This window comes from Leptonychotes weddellii, chromosome 5 (assembly GCF_054177405.1).
Source record: "Leptonychotes weddellii isolate Sample4059 chromosome 5, ASM5417740v2, whole genome shotgun sequence".
NCBI lineage: Eukaryota > Metazoa > Chordata > Mammalia > Carnivora > Phocidae > Leptonychotes > Leptonychotes weddellii.
Window position 1 is genome coordinate 66,229,047 of NC_138373.1, and position 20,137 is coordinate 66,249,183.

Sequence of the window (20,137 nt, forward strand, 5' to 3'; positions counted from 1 at the left end):
CCCCCACCACTCCAGCAACCCTCAGTTTGTTTCCTGAGATTAAGAATTCCTCATATCAGTGAGATCATATGATACATGTCTTTTTCTGATTGACTTATTTCGCTTAGCATAATACCCTCCAGTTCCATCCATGTCATTGTAAATGGCAAGATTTTGTTTTTTTGATGGCTGCATAATATTCCATTGTATATACATACCACATATTCTTTATCCATTCATCTGTTGATGGACATCTTAGCTCTTTCCATAGTTTGGCTATTGTGGACATTGCTGCTATGAACATTGGGGTGCACGTACCCTTTCGGATCACTACATTTGTATCTTTGGGGTAAATACCCTCTCTGATGTACTTTTGTACAGTATCACAACCCTAACCTCAAAGATTATACCTGCTCAACGAGAGTTCTCCATTGGATTTTCCTTGCACTGGGTCCTCCTTATACATTCGTGTTCCATAGAAATACCAATAGAGTGCCCCAGAATTGTCTTCACCCAATGGTTCCACGCGGAGACTGTCTGCATCCAAACCCTTGGTAGAAGAAAAGGGAAAAGAGGTTTGGGGAAATAGGAAATAAAACAAAACAGGAGAAAACTAAAATGAGGATTCAAAACTTACACTCAGATGTACCTCATATTTTAAAATGCCTAAGCATCTTACGTAGCGTTCAATCAGGGTATATGAAACACAGAGAGAATGGGAAGATGGTACCTTCTTTGAAGAGCAGGATATGGAAATATTTCAAATACTTCCCATCCCCATAATTGCCCACATTTCACCAACAAAACAAAAATCAAAAAGGAATTTTGATGAACATATTACATATTTGGTTTGGACTTAGGTGTGCATCCACAAAAGGAAAGACAATTACAACAGAGTAGAATCCAATGTTGTAAAAGCTATGTCCCACGTGAGCCTCTATTGTAGCTCCATCATAATCTATAGTAACCTCTTATTCTAGCTGAGATCCAGCAATACAGTTCCCAATTTACCCCAGGGTCTGACCTATTTTGCCCTTCCCACTGCTATTCAAGAACTTGAGTTCTCAGCAAAGACTGTGCTTAAATTGCACAATGATTTTATACCATGTCCATGAGAGGGCTGAACTGAGAAGTCATCAACACATTTAATCATTTTTGACTGAACAGGATTAGATACTGACCTTCCTATGAGTGAAAAGCAATAGCCCACACCCTCCCTCTGAGATAGATTTCTGAAACAGACAACAGTAGAATAACGGGGAAGATATCTACAACCTCCTTCTCCAACACATTTTTTGAAATGTATGTGTATGTATGTATATAGTAGGGATGAACCTCACTCACATATTGGTTAAGTCCTTGTAGTTCTCAATAAATATTTCTATTATGCTAAATCAAATTTTAGACCTTGGGGAATAAAATCCAGTGGCTAATTTAGTTGCAATTTTGGCTGATGACAGGGAGAATAAATAGGTGCCTCTGACTGTTCCTTTGTCAGCTGCAACTCAGCCATGTAAAGGAAGACAAAACCAAACTAGAAAGTAAACCAAAATAACCACACAGTCCTCTATCTAAATGTATGGCTTGGATTCCTTTGGCTACAGTGGTCATTGTATACATTTTTATTGTCAATTAACTCTGGCTTTTCTTAATATCTTCAGATTTTATATCCTGATTACTGGCTTTTTTGTTGCTCTAGGAAAAGGGCTTGCTAGTTAAGCACCTTGAGAAGATCGAAAACATCGTCTGCATCTAGCCGATAATCACAAAGGCGGTGCAGGATTTCCACACGAGTGCGAAGGGGCAGGTCTTGGAAACTGGCTTCTCTCAGAGGGTTGGGCTTCCCTTCTTCAAGCTCCCAGCGGTAGTTGATGATGTCCTCTAGGTAGCTGTGGAATGTCTGAGGCCTAACCAAATGGCCCCAAACACAAAATACATTAATATAAAATACAGAGGATGAGTGGGAAAAGTGTAGAAAACAGATGGTTTGACAGCTGACAAATCTTAAACAGAAAGCAGGAAATAAAAAAGCAGTAATAGAAAGGGTCTGAAAAACCCTATTGAAGCTTCATGTTATTATATTATCTAATTGGATGGAATGTTGTCAAATTCCAAAGAAGATAAATATGTTAAGAGGGTTTCTCACAGGATAGATTGTTTTACTTTAAACCACAAACGGCATATTCTGGTGAACAGATAAACGTTTTAATAACCAATGGTACAGATTGTGAAACTGAGGCAAGTCTTACCTTTGCTCATACAATTAAAGAGACTATACAGTTTGAATGGATAGCAGTTCAAAGATAGGTCCACAACTGAGATGGGAAACGAAAAAAGAAACTCAATGTTTGCCTAGCCTAATTAATTATATTTCAGGTTAAGAATTAAAGGTTGAAAAATGTTGTCTAGATTACAAGGAACTACTCCAATATGCAACTATAATTTTATATACTGTTATATAAACTTTAAGGCCTGTTAAAAAATACTGTAAATTTTGAAGTTTTTTTTTTTTTAAGATTTGATTTATTTGACAGAGACACAGAGAGAGAGGGAACACAAGCAGGGGGAGTGGGAAAGGGAGAAGCAGGCCTCACGTGGAGCAGGGAGCTCGATGCGGGGCTCGATTCTAGGACCCTGGGATCATGACCTGAGCCAAAGGCAGACGCCCAATGACTGAGCCACCCAGGCACCCCATGAAGATTAATTTTTTCTATGTTACTTAAATTTTTCCTGATTAGTTTGGCAATTCTATAACTTCATTTGATTAGTACCCAAATGTGCCTTGTATATAATATAATAAAGAGCTGTTTAGTTGTTAGATGGTTATTCTTTCTCTCAACTATTTTTTTAATGAAGATTTTATTTATTCATTTGAAATAGTGAGCAAGTGAGAGAGAGAGCATGAGCAGGGGGAGGAGCAGAAGGAGAAGGAGAAGCAGACTCCCAACTGAGCAGGAAGCCCAATGCTGGGTTCAATCCCAGGACTCCAGAAACATGACCCGAGCCAAAGGCAGACACTTAACTGACTAAGTCACACAGGCGCCCCCCCTCTCTCAATTATTAACAAATCTGGGTACAATTTCACCTATTGCGTGATTTAAAATTTTTTTTTTTCTCACTAAGCAAGGAGCTCTAAAGAAGCTATATGTCAATGTAATTTTAAAGAGAGGCATGTACCATGTTGAATGACAATCTGTGGTAGTTATATTTGTAGAAAAAGTCAGAGGAAATATTTATGGAAAACATCAAAGGGGCTTATGCAAATAAGAAGTTAAATATTTTGATTTTCAAAGAGAGAAGAAACTACTTCCTTACTATTGATACATCAACTGGGGAAAATGTGAACATGTTAGCTTATCAAAATGCAGCATAATACCTCTGAATATTAAGGCTCTCACAAATTTGATTTGACTGCAGCATTCACATTCAAAGCATGAGCCCTGGCATATGAATACCTGCCTTGAACCTTAGTGGGTTTGGACTGGCTTCCTCTCTCCATTGCCTGTGAAGCTGGTGCTGCCCCTTCAGGAGGGAGGAGCTGGGCAAAGAAATTGGCGGTAAAAAGCAGATAGTGTGGCAATGGTGAATCTGAAAATAAAATGGGGTGTACTTTTTAAAAAAGATTTTATTTATTTATTTGACAGAGAAAGGCACAGCAAGAGAGGGAACATAAGCAGAGTGAGTGGGAGAGGGAGAAGCAGGCTTCCCGCCGAGCAGGGAGCCTGATGGGGGGTTTTTTCCCAGGACCCTGGGATCATGACCTGAGCCGAAGGCAGATGCTTAACGACTGAGCCACCCAAGCACCCCAAAATGGGGTGTATTTTTAAATAGTAGCAAGGAGTATGAAGACAACTGCTCTTTGGTAATAAATCCCTTTACCACATACTGTCTATACTTTCTAATGCACACCAAATACCCCAAATAACAAGGCATGTTTTTCCTGCAGAAGAATAAAATATGGAATCTATGATATTGAGATAACTTTCAGAATGGCAGCTTCACTGGAGATGTGACAGGACAGAGGCTGGGCCAGGCTAGGGATAGGGAAAGTTCTAATTCCAGTGTGAAGCAAAGGAAGCCCCAGCATACCCGTCCTGCAAACACTGAATGTGTATAAACAGTGTTGTTCTTTGTGCCTACAATCTGTCTGAAAGCCTCCACTTGTCTCAAAGAAGTGCATGTTTGAGATTCCTTTCCAATAGCCCTATTATCCTACTCAGTTTCAATTACATTGCTTTGGCTAAAGGTTTTTTTAAGACATCTCCATACCACCTTACCAAGAGATACTTGAGGGCTTAGAATTCAAGATAATTCATTTTTATTGTACAGAGATAAACCTCCTCATATAAATCCACATCCCTTTCTTTAAACATCAGAAATTCAAAGGGGTAAAAATACTTCCAAGGGCATTTGAAACAAAAAGCCTGCAGGAAGCCAAAAATCAGGCTAACACTTTCTACTTGGTGGTTCTTAATCTTCTATATGACATAAAGCTCTTTAAGAATCTGATTAAGACCATATACTATCTCACCCTGAAAAATGAGCACACACACAATTTTGTGTGCACTTTCAGATTTTGCTACTCAAAGGAAGCAAGGGGCACTATGCTGCTGAAGACCGCTAGAACATTCCTGACTTATTCATCTATACAGCTCAGTGCAATCCTCTCTTAATGACTTAAATACCTCATCTTTCTGAAATTATTCTGAATTATGTGTCAGAATATGGTTAACAGAAAGATCAAACTAACCAAAGGTTCTGAACACATCCAGTTTCACTTTGTTTCCTGTCTGGAGAAGTTCGAAATGCTCTAAAATCCCTTCTTTTCCTTATCATAACTTGTGCACGAAAGAGTGAGAAGGAGAGAGAGAGGGAATATGTGATTATCACCTTTCCAAACTCCCAAAGTTAGCTATTTCTTAACCCAAGCAATATGCTTCAGAGAGTACATGCTTCTGCAGGTGAGACCAATGTTGACAAGGATGGCATGACCTCAGTAAAGTACGATAACACAAGCCTCAGGTGGCTGGAGCTGGCAGAACTCCTTGACGATGTAACCTGTATTAATTAACTGATCTGCAACCTATACTAAATGATCACAGTGAAAAGAGACTCTTGAGTTCTTTGAGGCATGTGTTGGTTCTTTGAGACATGAAAGGCTATCCATAGTCTATTTGCAGGGGAACAATTTAGACATGTCATCATGGGTAGCACAGTGGAGACCTAAATGAAAAAATTACATTCCTTCCAACTATTTGTGAAGCAGATGAAATATGTTAACAGTTTGGCCACATGAGTACATGAGCACTGAAGTGAGAGAAAGATTTTGGTTCCAAGTGAAGCAAGAAATAAAAAGCTCTATAAGAATATCTGATAAAGTGTTTAAGATCATAAAAAGACCCAGAACAAAAAAATTTAAATAACATCTCTTCTCTAGGGCCATATAGTGGTTGCTGTACCCAACACATCTTAAAATCAGTATGAAGCCAGGATCAGTTAAAAATCAGGGTAATTTTTTTAAAATTTTATTTTATTATCTTATGTTAGTCACCATACATCACATCATTAGTTTTTGATGTAGTGTTTCCATGATTCATTCTTTGTGTGTAACACCCAGTGCTCCATTCAATAAATGCCCTCCTTAATAACCATCACCAGGCTAACCCATCCCCCCACCACCCTCCCCTCTAAAACCCTCAGCTTGTTTCTCAGAGTCTATAGTCTCTCATGGTTTGTCTCCCCCTCCAACATCCCCCCTTCATTTTCCCCTTCCTACTATCTTTTTTTTTTTTAACATATGTATTATTTCTTTCAGAGGCACAGGTCTGTGATTCATCAATCTTACACAATTCACAGTGCTCACCATAGCATGTACCCTCCCCAGTGTCTATCACCCAGCCAGCCCATCCCTCCTACCCACCCCCCACCACTCCAGCAACCCTCAGTTTGTTTCTTGAGATTAAGAATTCCTCATAAATCATATGATACTTGTCTCTCTCTGACTGACTTATTTCGCTTGGCATAATACTCTCTAGTTCCATCCATGTGGTTGCAAATGGCGAGGTTTCGTGTGTTTTTTTTTTTTTTTGATGGCTGCATAATATTCCATTGTATGTGTGTATGTATATAATATCACATCTTCTTTATCCATTCATCTGTTGATGGACATCTTGGCTCTTTCCACAGTTTGGCTATTGTGGACATTGCTGCTATAAACATCGGGGTGCACGTACCCCTTCAGATCACCACATTTGTATCTTTGGGGTAAATACCCAGTAGTGCAATTGCCAGGTCGTACGTTAGCTCTATTTTCAACTTTTTGAGGAACCTCCAAACTGTTTTCCAGAGTGGCTGCACCAGCTTGAACTCCCACCAACAGTGTAGGAGGGTTCCCCTTTCTCCGCATCCTCGCCAACATCTGTCATTTCCTGACTTAATTTTAGCCATTCTGACTGGTGTGAGGTGGTATCTCACTGAGGTTTTGAAAAATCAGGGTATTTTTAAATTAAAGGAAAATAGGAATAAAATATAAAACATATCTTTTAACAGAGAAATATGTATATAATATAGATTTTATAGGTGTTTATGAATGCTTATTTTGGGTAACAGAAAAGTACTAAAAGTCAACTGGAAATCAATATGTAATCATCCTTAAAAGATGAAATACTTTTTTGAATGGAAGCCACACAGGACCCTAAATACTATTGGTATTAATTGGAAAACTGAAGTGTCAGGTCTAAGAGGTGAAAAGGTACAAGAAGAATTCTGAATAGTTGGGGCGCTGGGTGGCTCTGTTGGTTGAGTGGCTGACTCTCGATTTCGGCTGAGGTCATGATCTCAAGGTTGTGAGATCGAGCCCTGCATGGGGCTGGGCGCTCAGCGGGGAGTCTTTTGGAGATTCTCTCCCTTTCCCTCTGACCTTCCCCTGCTTGCATGTTCTCGGTCTCTCAAATAAATAGATCTTTAAAAAAAATCTGAATAGCTTCTGATAATTTAAGGATGCATACTCCTAGCTCTAGAACCACCAAAATACACACAAACACAAAACCAACAGAGGAAATAAAGAAAAGTACTAACATAAATAACCCAAAAAGAAAGCACTTAAGGGCCAAAAGCGGAACAAAAATCAGAAAGAACAAGAAAAGATGCTCAACATCATCAGTCATTTGAAAACACAAACCAAACGCACAATGAGCTATCACCTCATACCCACAAGGACAGCGAAAATTAAAAGACAGATAATAATAAGACTAGGATGTGGAGAAATTGGAATCCCATACACTGTTGGTGGGAAAGTGAAATGGTGTAGCCACTATGGAAAAGTATGGCAAGCTACTCAAAAAATTAAACACAGAATTACTATATGACTCAACCATTCCACTTCTAGGTATACACTTAAGAGAAATGAAAACAGGGCATCTGGGTGGCTCAGTCGGTTAAGTGTCTGCCTTCGGCTCGGGTCATGATCCCAGGGTCCGGGGATCGAGCCCCATATCGGGCTCCCTGCTCAGTGGGGAGTCTGCTTCTCCCTCTCCCTCTGTGTGCTCGCCCTCACTCTCTCTCTAATAAACAAATCTTAAAAAAAAATTTAAAAAAGAGAAATGAAAACATACGTACATACAAAAATATGTACACAAATGTGCATACATAGCAGTATAATTTACAATAGCCAAAATGCTGAAACAATCCAACTGTCCATGAACTTATGGATAAATAAAATGTTTATCTAAATAAGAGAATATTTTCCAGCCATAAAAAGGAATGAAGTAGTTGATTCACGCTACAACACAGATAGCCTTGAAAACATTATGCTAAGTCAAAGAAGCCAGACACAAAAAGGCAAATATTGAACGATTACCCTTAAAAACAGATACCTAAAACAGGAAAAAATACAGTTAGCAGATTAGTGTTGCCTAGTATTAGAGGTTGGAGGAGATGGGGAGTGAAAACAAGTATTAGGTGTCTTTGGGGAGTGATAAAAATGCTATGGAATTAGACAGTGGTGATGATTACACAGTTTTGTGAATATACTAAAAACCAATAATTGTACACTTGACAAAACAAAACAAAAAGCCCAGAGGAACAAGTGGAAAATCAATCTTATCAACAATTGCATTAAATGTAAATGGATTAAACAGCCCAACTAAAAGGCAGAAATTATCAGACTGAGTGAAAAAAAGTAAGACCAACTATAGGATATCATCTATAAGATACTATTTGAATATAAAAACACAAACAATAGAAGGATAGAAAATTAGTCAGAATGATAGATATTAGGCAGAATGAACATTAATAACAAAGTAGTGTGAGGAAGACAAAAGGCTAATTCACCAGGAATACATAACAAGGCTACATATATGTATCTAACAACAGAACCTCAAAATTCATGGAACAAAAAATGACAGAAGTAAAGGGAGAAACAGACAAATCCACAAGTATAGGCAAATATTTTTAACATCTTTCTAATTACCAAGTAGACATAAGAACCAGTGAGGACACAGATCTAAAAAAAATACTACAACATGACTTAATTGACATTTACAGAATACTATACACAAAAACTGTAGTATATTCTTCTCAAGTGCATATGAAATGTTCACTATGATAAACCATATGCTGGGACATAAAATAAGTCTCAATAATCTTAAAAGATTGAAATCTCATAGTAGAATATCTGAACACATGGAAATTAGGAATCAAAACACTAAGATATACAGAAATTAAATAACACACTTTTATAACCCAAGGATCATGGCAGAAATATGAAAATAAAGAACATGTTTCAAATGATAATGAAACTACAGTATATCAAAATGTGTGGGATGCAGTCAAGCACTGCTTAGAAGGAAAGTTACAGCTTTAAATACCTGAACTGAAAGGGCAAAAAGTCTCAAAACAGTAGTGTGACTGAAGAAAAAGAGGAGCAACCTATAAAGCCAAAGTAAATAGAAGAAAACTGTAAAAACAAGAATCAATAAAGTGGAAAACAAGCAAACAGTAAAAAGTTGGTTCCTTAATAAATGTTTGAAAACCTGCAGAGGGGTGCCTGGGTGGCTTAGTCGTTAAGCGTCTGCCTTCGGCTCAGGTCATGATCCCAGAGTCCTGGGATTGAGCCCCACATCAGGCTCCCTGCTCAGCGGGAAGTCTGCTTCTCCCTCTCCCGCTCTCCCTGCTTGTGTTCCCTCTCTCACTGTGTCTATCTCTGTCAAATAAATAAATAAAATCTTTAAAAAAAAAGAAAACCTGTAGAAAGAATAAAGAGGGAGAGAGAAACAACAAGTTGTACTATCAGGAATGAGAAGTGGAGATATCACTGCACATATTAAAAGGATAAAAGAATATTATGAACAGCATTATGGAAATAAATTTTACAACTTAGATAAAATAGACAAATTCCTTGAAAAATGCCAAATAACTTACAAAAAAGGACTTAAGAAATAGAACACTTGGATAGACTTCATCTATTAAAGAAAGTGAATCAATAATAATCAAAAGCTGGCACAAAGAAAATTACAAACCCAAAGGTTTTCGGTGGTCAATTCTTCCAAATTTTCAAGGAAATATTTTATTTTATTTTATTTTATTTTAATTTTACTTGTCAGAGACAGATTGAGACAGAGAGGGAGAGCACAAACAGGGGGAGTGGCAGGTAGAAAGAGATGCAGGACTCGGTCCCAGAACCCTGGGAATATGACTTGAGCTGAAGGCAGATGCTAAACTGACTGAGCCACCCAAGTGTCCCTAGAGGAAATATTTGAAAGAAATCACACAAACTCTTTCAGAAAATAGGAGAGAACACTTCTCAATCCTTGCACCAAAATCTGACAAAGATACATAGAAAATAAAACTAGACCACTATTCCTCACGAACATACACACAAAAATCCTCAACTAGTTATCAGCAAATCACATTCAGCAATATGCAAAGGAGAAAACACTTCATATTTAATGGTGAAAGACTGAGTACTTTCCCCCTATTATTAAAAAAAGATACATTGAGGGCACATGGGTGGCTCAGTCAGTTAGGCATCTGCCTTCGGCTCAGGTCATGATCCCAGGGTCCTGGATTGAGCCCCATCTCGGGCTCCCTGCTCAGCAAGGGAGTTGCTTCTCCCTCTCCCTCTTTTTCTCACTCCGCTTGCGCTCTCTCTCACTCACTCTCTCAAATAAATAAAATTTTTTTTTTTAAAAAGAGCAGAGTGAGGCGCAGAGGGAGAAGCAGACTCTCTGCTCACCAGGGAGCCCAATGTGGGGCTCAATCCGGGCACTCCAGGATTATGACCTGAGCCAAAGGCAGACACTTAACTGGCTGAGCCACCCAAGTGCCCCAATAAATAAAATCTTAAAAAAAAAGAATATATATTGAGTCTTGGCCAGTAGAATAAGACTAAAGAGGAAGTACAAGAGACACAGAGTGGAGTGGAGGAAGCAAAGCTATTTTTAACTGCAGACTACATAAAAATCATCAGGAATCTACAACAAAACCGGTAAAACTAAAAAGTGAATACAGGAAGATTATAAAAACATGGTCGGGGCACCTGGGTGGTAAGTAGGTTAGGTTTCCAACTCTTGCTTTTGGCTCAGGTCATGATCTCATGGATAGTGATGGGCATCTGGGTGGCTCAGTAGGTTAAGCATCTGCCTCTGGCTTAGGTCATAATCCCAGAGTCCTGGGATTGAGTCCCATGTCAGACTCCCTGCTCAGCAGGAGTCTGCTTCTCCCTCTCCCTGCCCATGCTCTCTCTCTCAATCTCAAATAAATAAAATCTTAAAAAAAAAAAAAAATCTCATGGGTGGTGAGATCAAGCCCTGCATCAGGCTCCATGTTCAGTAGGGAGTCTGCTTGAGATTCTCTCCCTCTACCCCTCCCCCCATTCTCTCTCTAAAATAAGTAAATTTTATAAAACATGGTGAAAAAACAAAAATCAACAGCATTTTACATATACTAGGAAAAAAAATAACTAGGAAATAAAAATTTGGGGGGGGCACTAGGTGGCTCAGTTGGTTAAGTGAACCAACTGTTTTGGCTCAGGTCATGATCTCATGGGTGGAGACATGAGTGCCACATCGGGCTCTGAACTGAGTGCAGAGGATGCTTTAAGTTTCTCTTCCTCTGCCCCTTCTAACTCACGCACCGTGCACACGCGTGCCCAGGGTCTTTCTCTCTCAGTAAATAAATACACACAAAAAATAAAAATTTTAAAGTAATTCCATTTACAGTATCATCAAAAATATCAACTACTTAGAAGCAAATGTAAAAGATGTCCAATATTTTCACAGTGAAAACTACAAAATATTATTGAAATTAAAGAAGATAAACAAATGGTGAAACCTATATATCACATTTAAGGACAGGGAAATTCAAAGTTGCTCAAAATGTCTACTGTCCTAGCAGGATGCTTCTTTCCCCCTCCCCCCGCCGAAATGTTGTTTTAAAATTTATATGGAAATGCAACAAACTTAGAACAGTAAAAACAATGGAAAAAAACACCCCTGCCCCATGTTGGAAAACTTACTAATTTCAAGACAATCTGGTATTTGTGTAAATATAAGACATACAGATCAATGGAATAAGGGAGAGTCCAGAAATGTACTGAATATGTATGATATTCATAAGGAAAAAAAAAAAGAACACTGACCTTCTACTTCACACCCAATACAAATACTAATTAAAACCCATCATAATGCCAACTGCAAAAAAGCTAAAACTAAAACTAAAAGAACACCTAGAAGAAAATTTTCTTGACATTAAGGTAGGTCCTGATTTCTTACACAGGGAACAAAAAGTATGAAACATACTAGAAAAAACTGGTAAGTTGGAATTCAACAAAATAAAGTTTCCATTTCTCAAAAATACACTGAAAATCAAATGGAAAGGCAAGCTACACACCAGGAGAAAATATTCATAACTCATTATATATCTACTCATCAGGGAAGTGCAAATTAAAACCACAATGAGTTACCACATTATACATGCTAGACTCAGTAAAATTAAAAACTGGTTAAAATTAAAAACAACAAATGTTGGCAAAGATATGGAGCAACCGGACTGTTCATATATTGTTAGTAGGAATATAAATGTTTCACAACCACTTAGAAAATAGTCTGGCAGTTTCTTAACTACACTCTTATAATATGCCCCAGCAATACCCAAGAAAAATGAAGACATATACCCACAAAAACATTTGTATGCAAATGTTCATGGCTGCTTTACTCATCACAGACGCAAACTGGAAGCAACATACAAGTCCATCAACTAGTGGACAGATGAACAAATTGTGATCTCTTTTTCCAATGGAATACAATTTAGACTCCCTCTCCCCGCAAAGGAACAAACTACTGATACAAACAGCAGTATCAATGAATATCACAGACATTATGCTGACTGAAAGAAACTGGACACAATAGTACATACTGTATGACCCCACTCATAAAGTTCCAGAATAAGGTAAAAATCTACAGTTGTAAAAATCAGATCAGTGATTGGAATCACAGCAATTTGTAGGGGTGGGGGTAGATTTAATGGCAAAGGGCACCTTCTGCAGAGATGGAAATGTCCTATTATCTTGAATAGGACGGTGACAACATGGTGTATTCATTTGTCCAAAAAAAAGCCTGTACACTTGAATTATGGACTCATTTCATGGAAGTATTGTAATTTCCAAAAAGATAAATAATATTTCTATGGAGGGTAGATCGGACCCCCAAATATTAATCGTTTAAAAGTCTTTAGAGAATCTATTATAGAATGTTAGGTACATAATTAATGCTGCTAAGTAAAATTTATGATTGTTATGAGTTTTTACTTTGAGTGGAAGCCACAAGAAAGCAAAACAAAGACCATACTGAAGCACAAATTAGTGTAGGTAATCAAAAGAGCACTCTACTAAAAGTGATAAAAGGAAAAAAAAATCTTTTGGTGCCAAATATCATAATGAGCATTTAATGGAGGATATTTTTATAAGGCTTAAATCATTGCTCAAGACACTGATGCAATCCTATCTTCACTCTGACAGCTAAGAGCAAACCAGAAGCTCCTGATTTCCAATCCCATGCTCAATTAGGTTAGGTTACTTCTCAATGAAGAAAAAGAAGTGCTGTTGAAAGCAACCAGCTGATGAATCACTTTACATACGTACAGTATTTTTATTAATAAAGGCCCATAAAACCAACTGGCTAGAATTGCAATTCCAGGGAGAATAACAGGAGGAAAAGTACGTTACCAGCACAAAGTCTGTTACTCTCCTTTTAAGTTTATATACTGATGGGGGTAAATCAGCAAAGAAATTGCAAAGACAAAACAAAAGAAACAAGAAGCCACATGTCTGCCATCAAGCTTAAAAAACGAAAATTAGCCGGTCCTTAGGTTAGTGGAACTTCAAGAATGGTCCTGGACCAGTACATTAGCAGCATCTAGAACTTGTAACATATGCAAATTCTCAGCCCCCTCCCAACCTATGGAATTAGATAGTGGTATGGCCAGCAATAATGTCTTTTAACAAGCCATCTGATTGATTCTGATATTCCCTAAGGTCTGAGAATCACTACCTTAGATGTTATTATCATTTATGCTTATCCCTAGCTACAGTAGTCTCCCCTCCTACCAGGTAGAATCACTTTCGTGAACTGTGTTAATCATTGCCTTATTTTTTTTTGTTTTTAACGAGAGAGAGAGAGAGAGCTAGCACGAGTGGGAGGGAAGGGGCAGAGTGAGAGGGAGAAGCAGACTCCCTGATGAGCGCAGAGCCTGACACAGGGCTGGATCGCAGGGCTCTGGGATCATGACCTGAGTCGACACCAAGAGTTGGCTGCTTAACCTGCTGAGCCACCCAGGTGCCCCTTCCTTGATTTTCTTTATAATCTCTCCAAATATATTTATCCTCATTTAGTTTCCCTGTTTTACATTTATAGAAACATAATCACTGGTCCATATGCTTCTGTGAACTGCTTTATTGGCTCAACGTTTTTTTCTGGCCTGATTTATCCTTGGTTATGTATATAGCTGTGATCTGGCTGACCCTCAGCTCCTAGAGGCCACTGCAGTCCCTAGCCACGTGAGCTTTCCCAACATGGTTGCTTACTTCATCAAAGCAATTCTATAGCATCTGATAATGAGATGGAGTCCTATACAGTATAAAACAATCAGGGGGGTGAAATCCCATTGGTTAGGAGCAGATCCTACCCACACTCCGGGGGAAGGGATCACACAAAGGCACAGAGGATCCCACAGATTTCCGGGGACCCTCCTCAGAGTCCAACTGCCATAACTGGCACCCATTCCGATGCAGCAGTCCTGTCTGCATTTGTGGTTTCACATTCCACAGTTTCATTACTGGAGGTCCAAGCAGATGGCTCCCTTCTGACTTACCAACAGTAGACTAATGCTACACCACCACTCACTGCATTTCATCACGCAGGCATCTCATCATCTCACATCACATCATCATCAGAACAGTGCATACAGGACAGTAAGACACTTAGAGAACGTGCATTGTGTTGTATGTGCATATTCACATAATTTTTATCACAGCAGACTGTTATAATTGCTCTATTTTATTGTTGTCAGCCTCTTACTGTGCTTATTTATAAAAGTTTTTATTTAAATTTCAGTTTTTACTGTGCCTAATTTATAAATTAAACTTTATCATATATATGGTTCAATAGGTTCAATACTATCAACAGTTTCAGGCATCTGCTGGGGGTCTTGGAACATATCCCCTGCAGATGAGGAAGGACGACATGACTGCTCTTCTTTGGTAATAAAAGAACAAATTCCTGAAAAATTTGAACTGAGACTTTATTCTAAACATCTCTCAGGTACAAAAATTCCTAAACAATATAAATAACACCAAGCCAAACCAAAGATTTGCAACTGAATCCCACCGTACTACCCAGAGGATTTTTAGACATATGTGAGAGCAAATATCACAACCGCATACAATGGAACATGTGTGGAAATGAGAGTCCGGTGACTTACGATACAGTTTTGCTGCTTAAGTTTCCTCACAAGTTAAAAAAACAAATAGCACTAACGATTAAGTTCTTTTTACTTCTAAGACACTGATTCTGAATTGCAGATTAGTCTGAGATTTGAAAAACCTCTTCAGGCAGAGTTCTACAGATATGTCAAATGGTCCATGAACCTGGCTGAGAAAATATTAACTTTTAACTAGCCTCTAACTGAAATTTTATATTCTGTTCAAAAATGAATGTAGGGGGAAAATAGTAACATATGTATTTTTTTGTCAAAAGAAATAAAATATTTTCACATCACATTACAGATACCATAAATATCTCAAAATAACCATTTAGAATCATGAATACTTAGAAGATATTAATCTTGAGAAATAAAGCCTGCTGCTAGAGCATGTTGATGAGTTAATAAAAAAACATATTACTGTATCAAAAATTTTACTAACCATATTTCAGTATAATTGGATTAATATGTAACCCTATTTATTTTGTGATTTCAAATCATATTCTTAGATGAGGTCCACAGACTTCATTAGAATGCCAAAGAAGCACACAGTTCAAAAATAGTTAAAACTTCTTTTATACGAAAACCTCTTTCTTTTTTTTTTTTCAGATTTTATTTATTTGAGAGAGAGAATGAGAGAGAGCACATGAGAGGGGGGAGGGTCAGAGGGAGAAGCAGACTCCCTGCCGAGCAGGGAGCCCGATGCGGGACTCGATCCCGGGACTCCAGGATCATGACCTGAGCCGAAGGCAGTCGCCCAACCAACTGAGCCACCCAGGCGCCCGAAAACCTCTTTCTTTAACATTTTTCTTTTAATTCATTTATAGCATAGGGCTGTGGGTAAGAGCTGGAGGACTAGGATTACACTGCTAGGGGCCAAATCTATCCTGTATCAATTACCAGCTGTGTAACCTTGGACAAGTTATTTATCCTCTCTGTGCCTAAAATTCCTCAACCTTAATAGATGAGTGAGAAAGGAATTCATATGAGGCATTATAAGGATTAAATAAGAGTTCCTGAAAAAGATTTACAGTAAAATTCCTCAACCTTAATAGATGAGTGAGAAAGGAATTCATATGAGGCATTATAAGGATTAAATAAGAGTTCCTGAAAAAGATTTACAGTAGTGCCTAGGATACTAAGGATAAGCAGACAAGTAAAATTCTATCCTCTATGTAAGGGCACAAACCTCAGTTTGGAGAACGCAATTAAGAACAAATGGGGTGGGGGGCGCCTGGGTGTCTCAGTCAGTTAAGCGGCTGCCTTCTGCTCAGGTCTTGATCTCAGGGTCCTGGGATCCAGCGCCACATTGGGCTCCCTGCTCAGCAGGGAGCCTGCTTCTCCCTTTCCCTTTGCCTGCCACTGCCCCTGCTTGTACACCCTCTGTCAGATAAATACGATCTTTTTAGAAAAGAACAAATGCGGGTTCTATGTGCCATTTAAAGGTTAGACCGAGTTAGTGCAAACTAGAACAGTAATCTTTTTAAGTGTTCTAAAAACAGGGGCGGGCAAACTATGAATTGTGGGCCTGAGTGTCTTTTTTGTTGTTGTTTTTTTAAACAGCCTGTAAGCTAAAAATGTAAAAAACCATTCTTTTTTTAAATGATTGGGGGGAAAAATCCAAACAATACTATTTCATGACATGTGAAAATGTTATTAAATTCAAATTTCAATGTACATAAAGTTCTCAAAAAAAAAAAAAACCATACCCCACAGCCACGATCAGCCATTGAAGTATTTATTGCTTTTGCACTAGGATGACAGAGTAGTTCTAACAGATAATATCATTTACACAAAGCCTAAAATATTCATTCTTTAGGCCTTTATAGAAAAAGTATGTTGACGCCAGTTTCAAAATGCACAAACCAAAGTAGATTAAGAGATGGAAAACTGCTTGAATCAATGTCTACCTTCCACTCAGCATATTTAGAAACTATGAGAATGTTTTTACATATACTGATATAATAAATTGATACTTATTAGTGGCTTGAGCCTATTCTAAGGCTTCTCATAAATTATTTCATTTACTCTTCATGATAACTTTAGTGGGTACTATTATCATTCTGAGATGAGGGAAGTTATACACAAAGAAATTAAGTAACTGTCTTTGCGCCCTACAACAGGTAAATCTCAGAACCAGAAAAGGCAAGCCTTCATTTGTCCAATTTTCTCTTTTTATAGAATGAGATGAAAGTAAAACTTCAGAAAGCATGCATTCACTCTAACTCCTTAGTGGATACCACTTGTGGGACAAAATGACTAACTTCGGGTAACTCCTTCCAATGGAAAAAGTGAAATCCATTATAGTGGTCTTTCTTGTATGGGCGCTCATCATACAGATGTGTTCAGAATGTGATTATTCACTGAGCTGTATAACTACAGAACAAAAAATTTTCTGTGTGTATATTGTATATCAATAATAACAGGTTTTTTTTTTTTTAAGATTTTTTATTTATTTGAGAGAGAGCAAAGAGAGAGCATGAACAGGTGGGAGGAGCAGAGGGAGAGGGAGAAGTAGGCTCCTGATAAGCAGGGAGCCCAATGCAGGGCTGGATCCCAGGACCCTGGAACTATATGACCTGAGCAGAAGGAAGATGCCCAACCGAGCCACCCAGGCGCCCCAATAATAGTAAGTTTTTAAAAGGCTGAGGTGAGAGCCACACTCCAAACAATTAATTCCGAATCTTAGGGCTGCCAGTTTCCAAATTTATTTGGTCAGCCAAAAATATTTTTATTTCACCTGTATTTTAAAAACGAACAAAAGAGGCGCCTGGGTGGCTCAGTCGTTAAGCGTCTGCCTTCGGCTCAGGTCATGATCCCAGGGTCCTGGGATGGAGCCCCGCATCGGGCTGCTGTAGTGTATATATCCTTTCCAACTGTAATATTGTAATATTCAATCTCCTGTTTTTTCAATTCTTTGTACTTCATCTTGATGATGTGGGAATTATTCATCTTCTAACTAGCTACGTGACCTGGTAAGTAAATTGTCTGGATATGTTTCCTTCCCTCTAAAATGGGACCTTATTAAACTAGGAGATGACCTCATACCAGCTCTTCTTTACCTCACAATAAAAAAAAAAAAAAAATGAAATGAACACAAGTGAAATTATAATGAATGATGGTAAAAGTTGGCATCTAAGATAAAAATATTCTGCAGAATATCCATTATTTTCAAACTAATTACTTTTATAGAAAATGTTATCAAAGTAAGTATATACTTTTTCTCTAATTTATGGTTGAGACTAATGGTAAATATGAGAGGAGTAAAATTAAATGAGGAACAAGTTGGTTACAGCCATTTACCCCCATTTACAATAGGGCAAATCAAAACCTCTTGTTGATAATTCACATATATATGATTCTTATATTTTTATATATGATATTCATATATATAATTCAAATACACACATATACTTATAGGAGCCATTAAAACCAAATATGATTATCCAAAACCCTATTAATTGGTTCTTATCCACAAAAAAATCTATCAAAATAATTATTAATATTTAAGTAAATGTAATTAGATGCAAGCATACATCTTACCATTATTATTTAGTTTTGTTCTGGAAGTCAATATGATAAAAGCATGTATAGCAGGCAGCCTTTTTTTTTTTTTTTAGCAGGCAGCCTTTAAGAGGCCCAAAATGATTTCTACCTCCTGGTATTCACACCCTTGTACAATCCCCTCCTTTTAGTATGATAGACTGTCTATACCTTGCTTTTATTATGGCAAAAGGATGTCATTCCCATGATTATGTTACATCATATAAGATTCTCTGCTGGCACACAAGAGCTATTTTCCGGCTGGCCTTGAAGACACAGTTATGTAGTAAGAGGCCATGTGGCTGCCAAAGGAACTGTGGATGACCTGTGGGAGCTGACAGGAGCTCCCAGTCAACAGCCAGCAAGAAAATAAGGACCTCAGTCCTACAACTGCAAAGAAATGACTCTTCCATCAACCTGAATGAACTTGGATTGCTCCCCAGTTAAGCCTCCAGATTAGAACACAGCCTGGATGACACCCTGATTACAGCCCCGTAAGAAACTGAGCCGAGGATCCAGATGAGCCACACATATACTCCCGACCTATAAAACTGTGAGATAATAAATGGATTTTTTAAGCTATTAAGTTTGGAGAAACTTGTTATGCAGAGACAGAAAACAAATACATGGATACCTGCCCCAGTCAAGCTTTGATAGGACTGGAGTTCTAGCCAAGGTCCTGGGTACCTTGATTGCACTCTCTAAGCAATCCTATGTTAGACACACCCCAGCTTAGCTGAAACCAGATTCTTTTTTTTTTTTTAGTTTTATTTATTTATTTGTCAGAGAAAGAGAAAGAGCACCGTGTGCACACAAGCAGGGGGAGTGGCAGGCAGAGCAGGCAGAGGGAGAAGCAGGCTCCCCACTGAGCAGGGAGCCCGATGTGGGGCTCAATCCCAGGACCCCGGGATCATGACCTGAGCAGAAGGCAGACACTTAACTGACTGAGCCATCCAGGCATCCTGCTGAAGCCAGAATCTTAACTGAAATGATGATATAATAATTTTTTGTTGTTTTAAGTTGGTAAGTTTTAGGGTATTGTTACATAGCAGTGGATAACTAGTACAGCATGAAACAGACAAGCATACAAATACCAAAAGGAAAGAGGGATGATAATCCTAGAAAATGAGAAGAGAATCAAATTAAAAAATTATCAAGATCAATAAACTGGGTAGATTTAAGATCTATACAGAAGAATGTATTTCCAAAGTACTTATAATATGAATGGGATTCAACTCCTAATAGTGACAAAAATTAAAATAGCCAAGAATGTATCAATGAATCAAACTATACATTTTTACTGAGTAATAGAAAGAGCTTGAATAAAAAAGCAATCTCAACATTGTAAAGAGGTCAATTCTGCCTAAATTTATTTATAAGTTCATTTGACTCTAATCAAAATAAAGGAATATCTTATGAACATGATGAGATAATGTAATTATTTTCTGTAAGAATGAGGAAGCAAGATTAAGACAAATTTTAAACAGAAGGATTAATGAGCAGAACTATCCTTATCAAACATTAAAATATAATATAAAGGAATAATCACTCAAATGTTATTAGTTGCTGTGTCCCAGACAATATCCTTACTGTTGCATATACAGATTGTTACTTCAACCTTATGACAATCCAACAAGTA

General features: G+C 38.0%; 1 protein-coding gene across 6 annotated transcripts in view; it reads right to left on the reverse strand.

Annotated features, from left to right (window-relative positions):
* The window catches only part of CECR2 (CECR2 histone acetyl-lysine reader), a 173,133-nt gene that overhangs the window by 44,345 nt on the left and 108,651 nt on the right, over nucleotides 1–20,137 (reverse strand). For all 6 annotated transcript variants that reach the window (XM_031019326.2, XM_081820907.1, XM_081820909.1 and 3 more), the window contains exons 3-4: nucleotides 1,703–1,886; nucleotides 390–529 (exon numbers count right to left, since the gene is read on the reverse strand). In XM_031019326.2, the coding sequence (XP_030875186.2) occupies nucleotides 390–529; nucleotides 1,703–1,886 (324 nt within the window). The remainder of the gene's footprint in view (nucleotides 1–389; nucleotides 530–1,702; nucleotides 1,887–20,137) is intronic.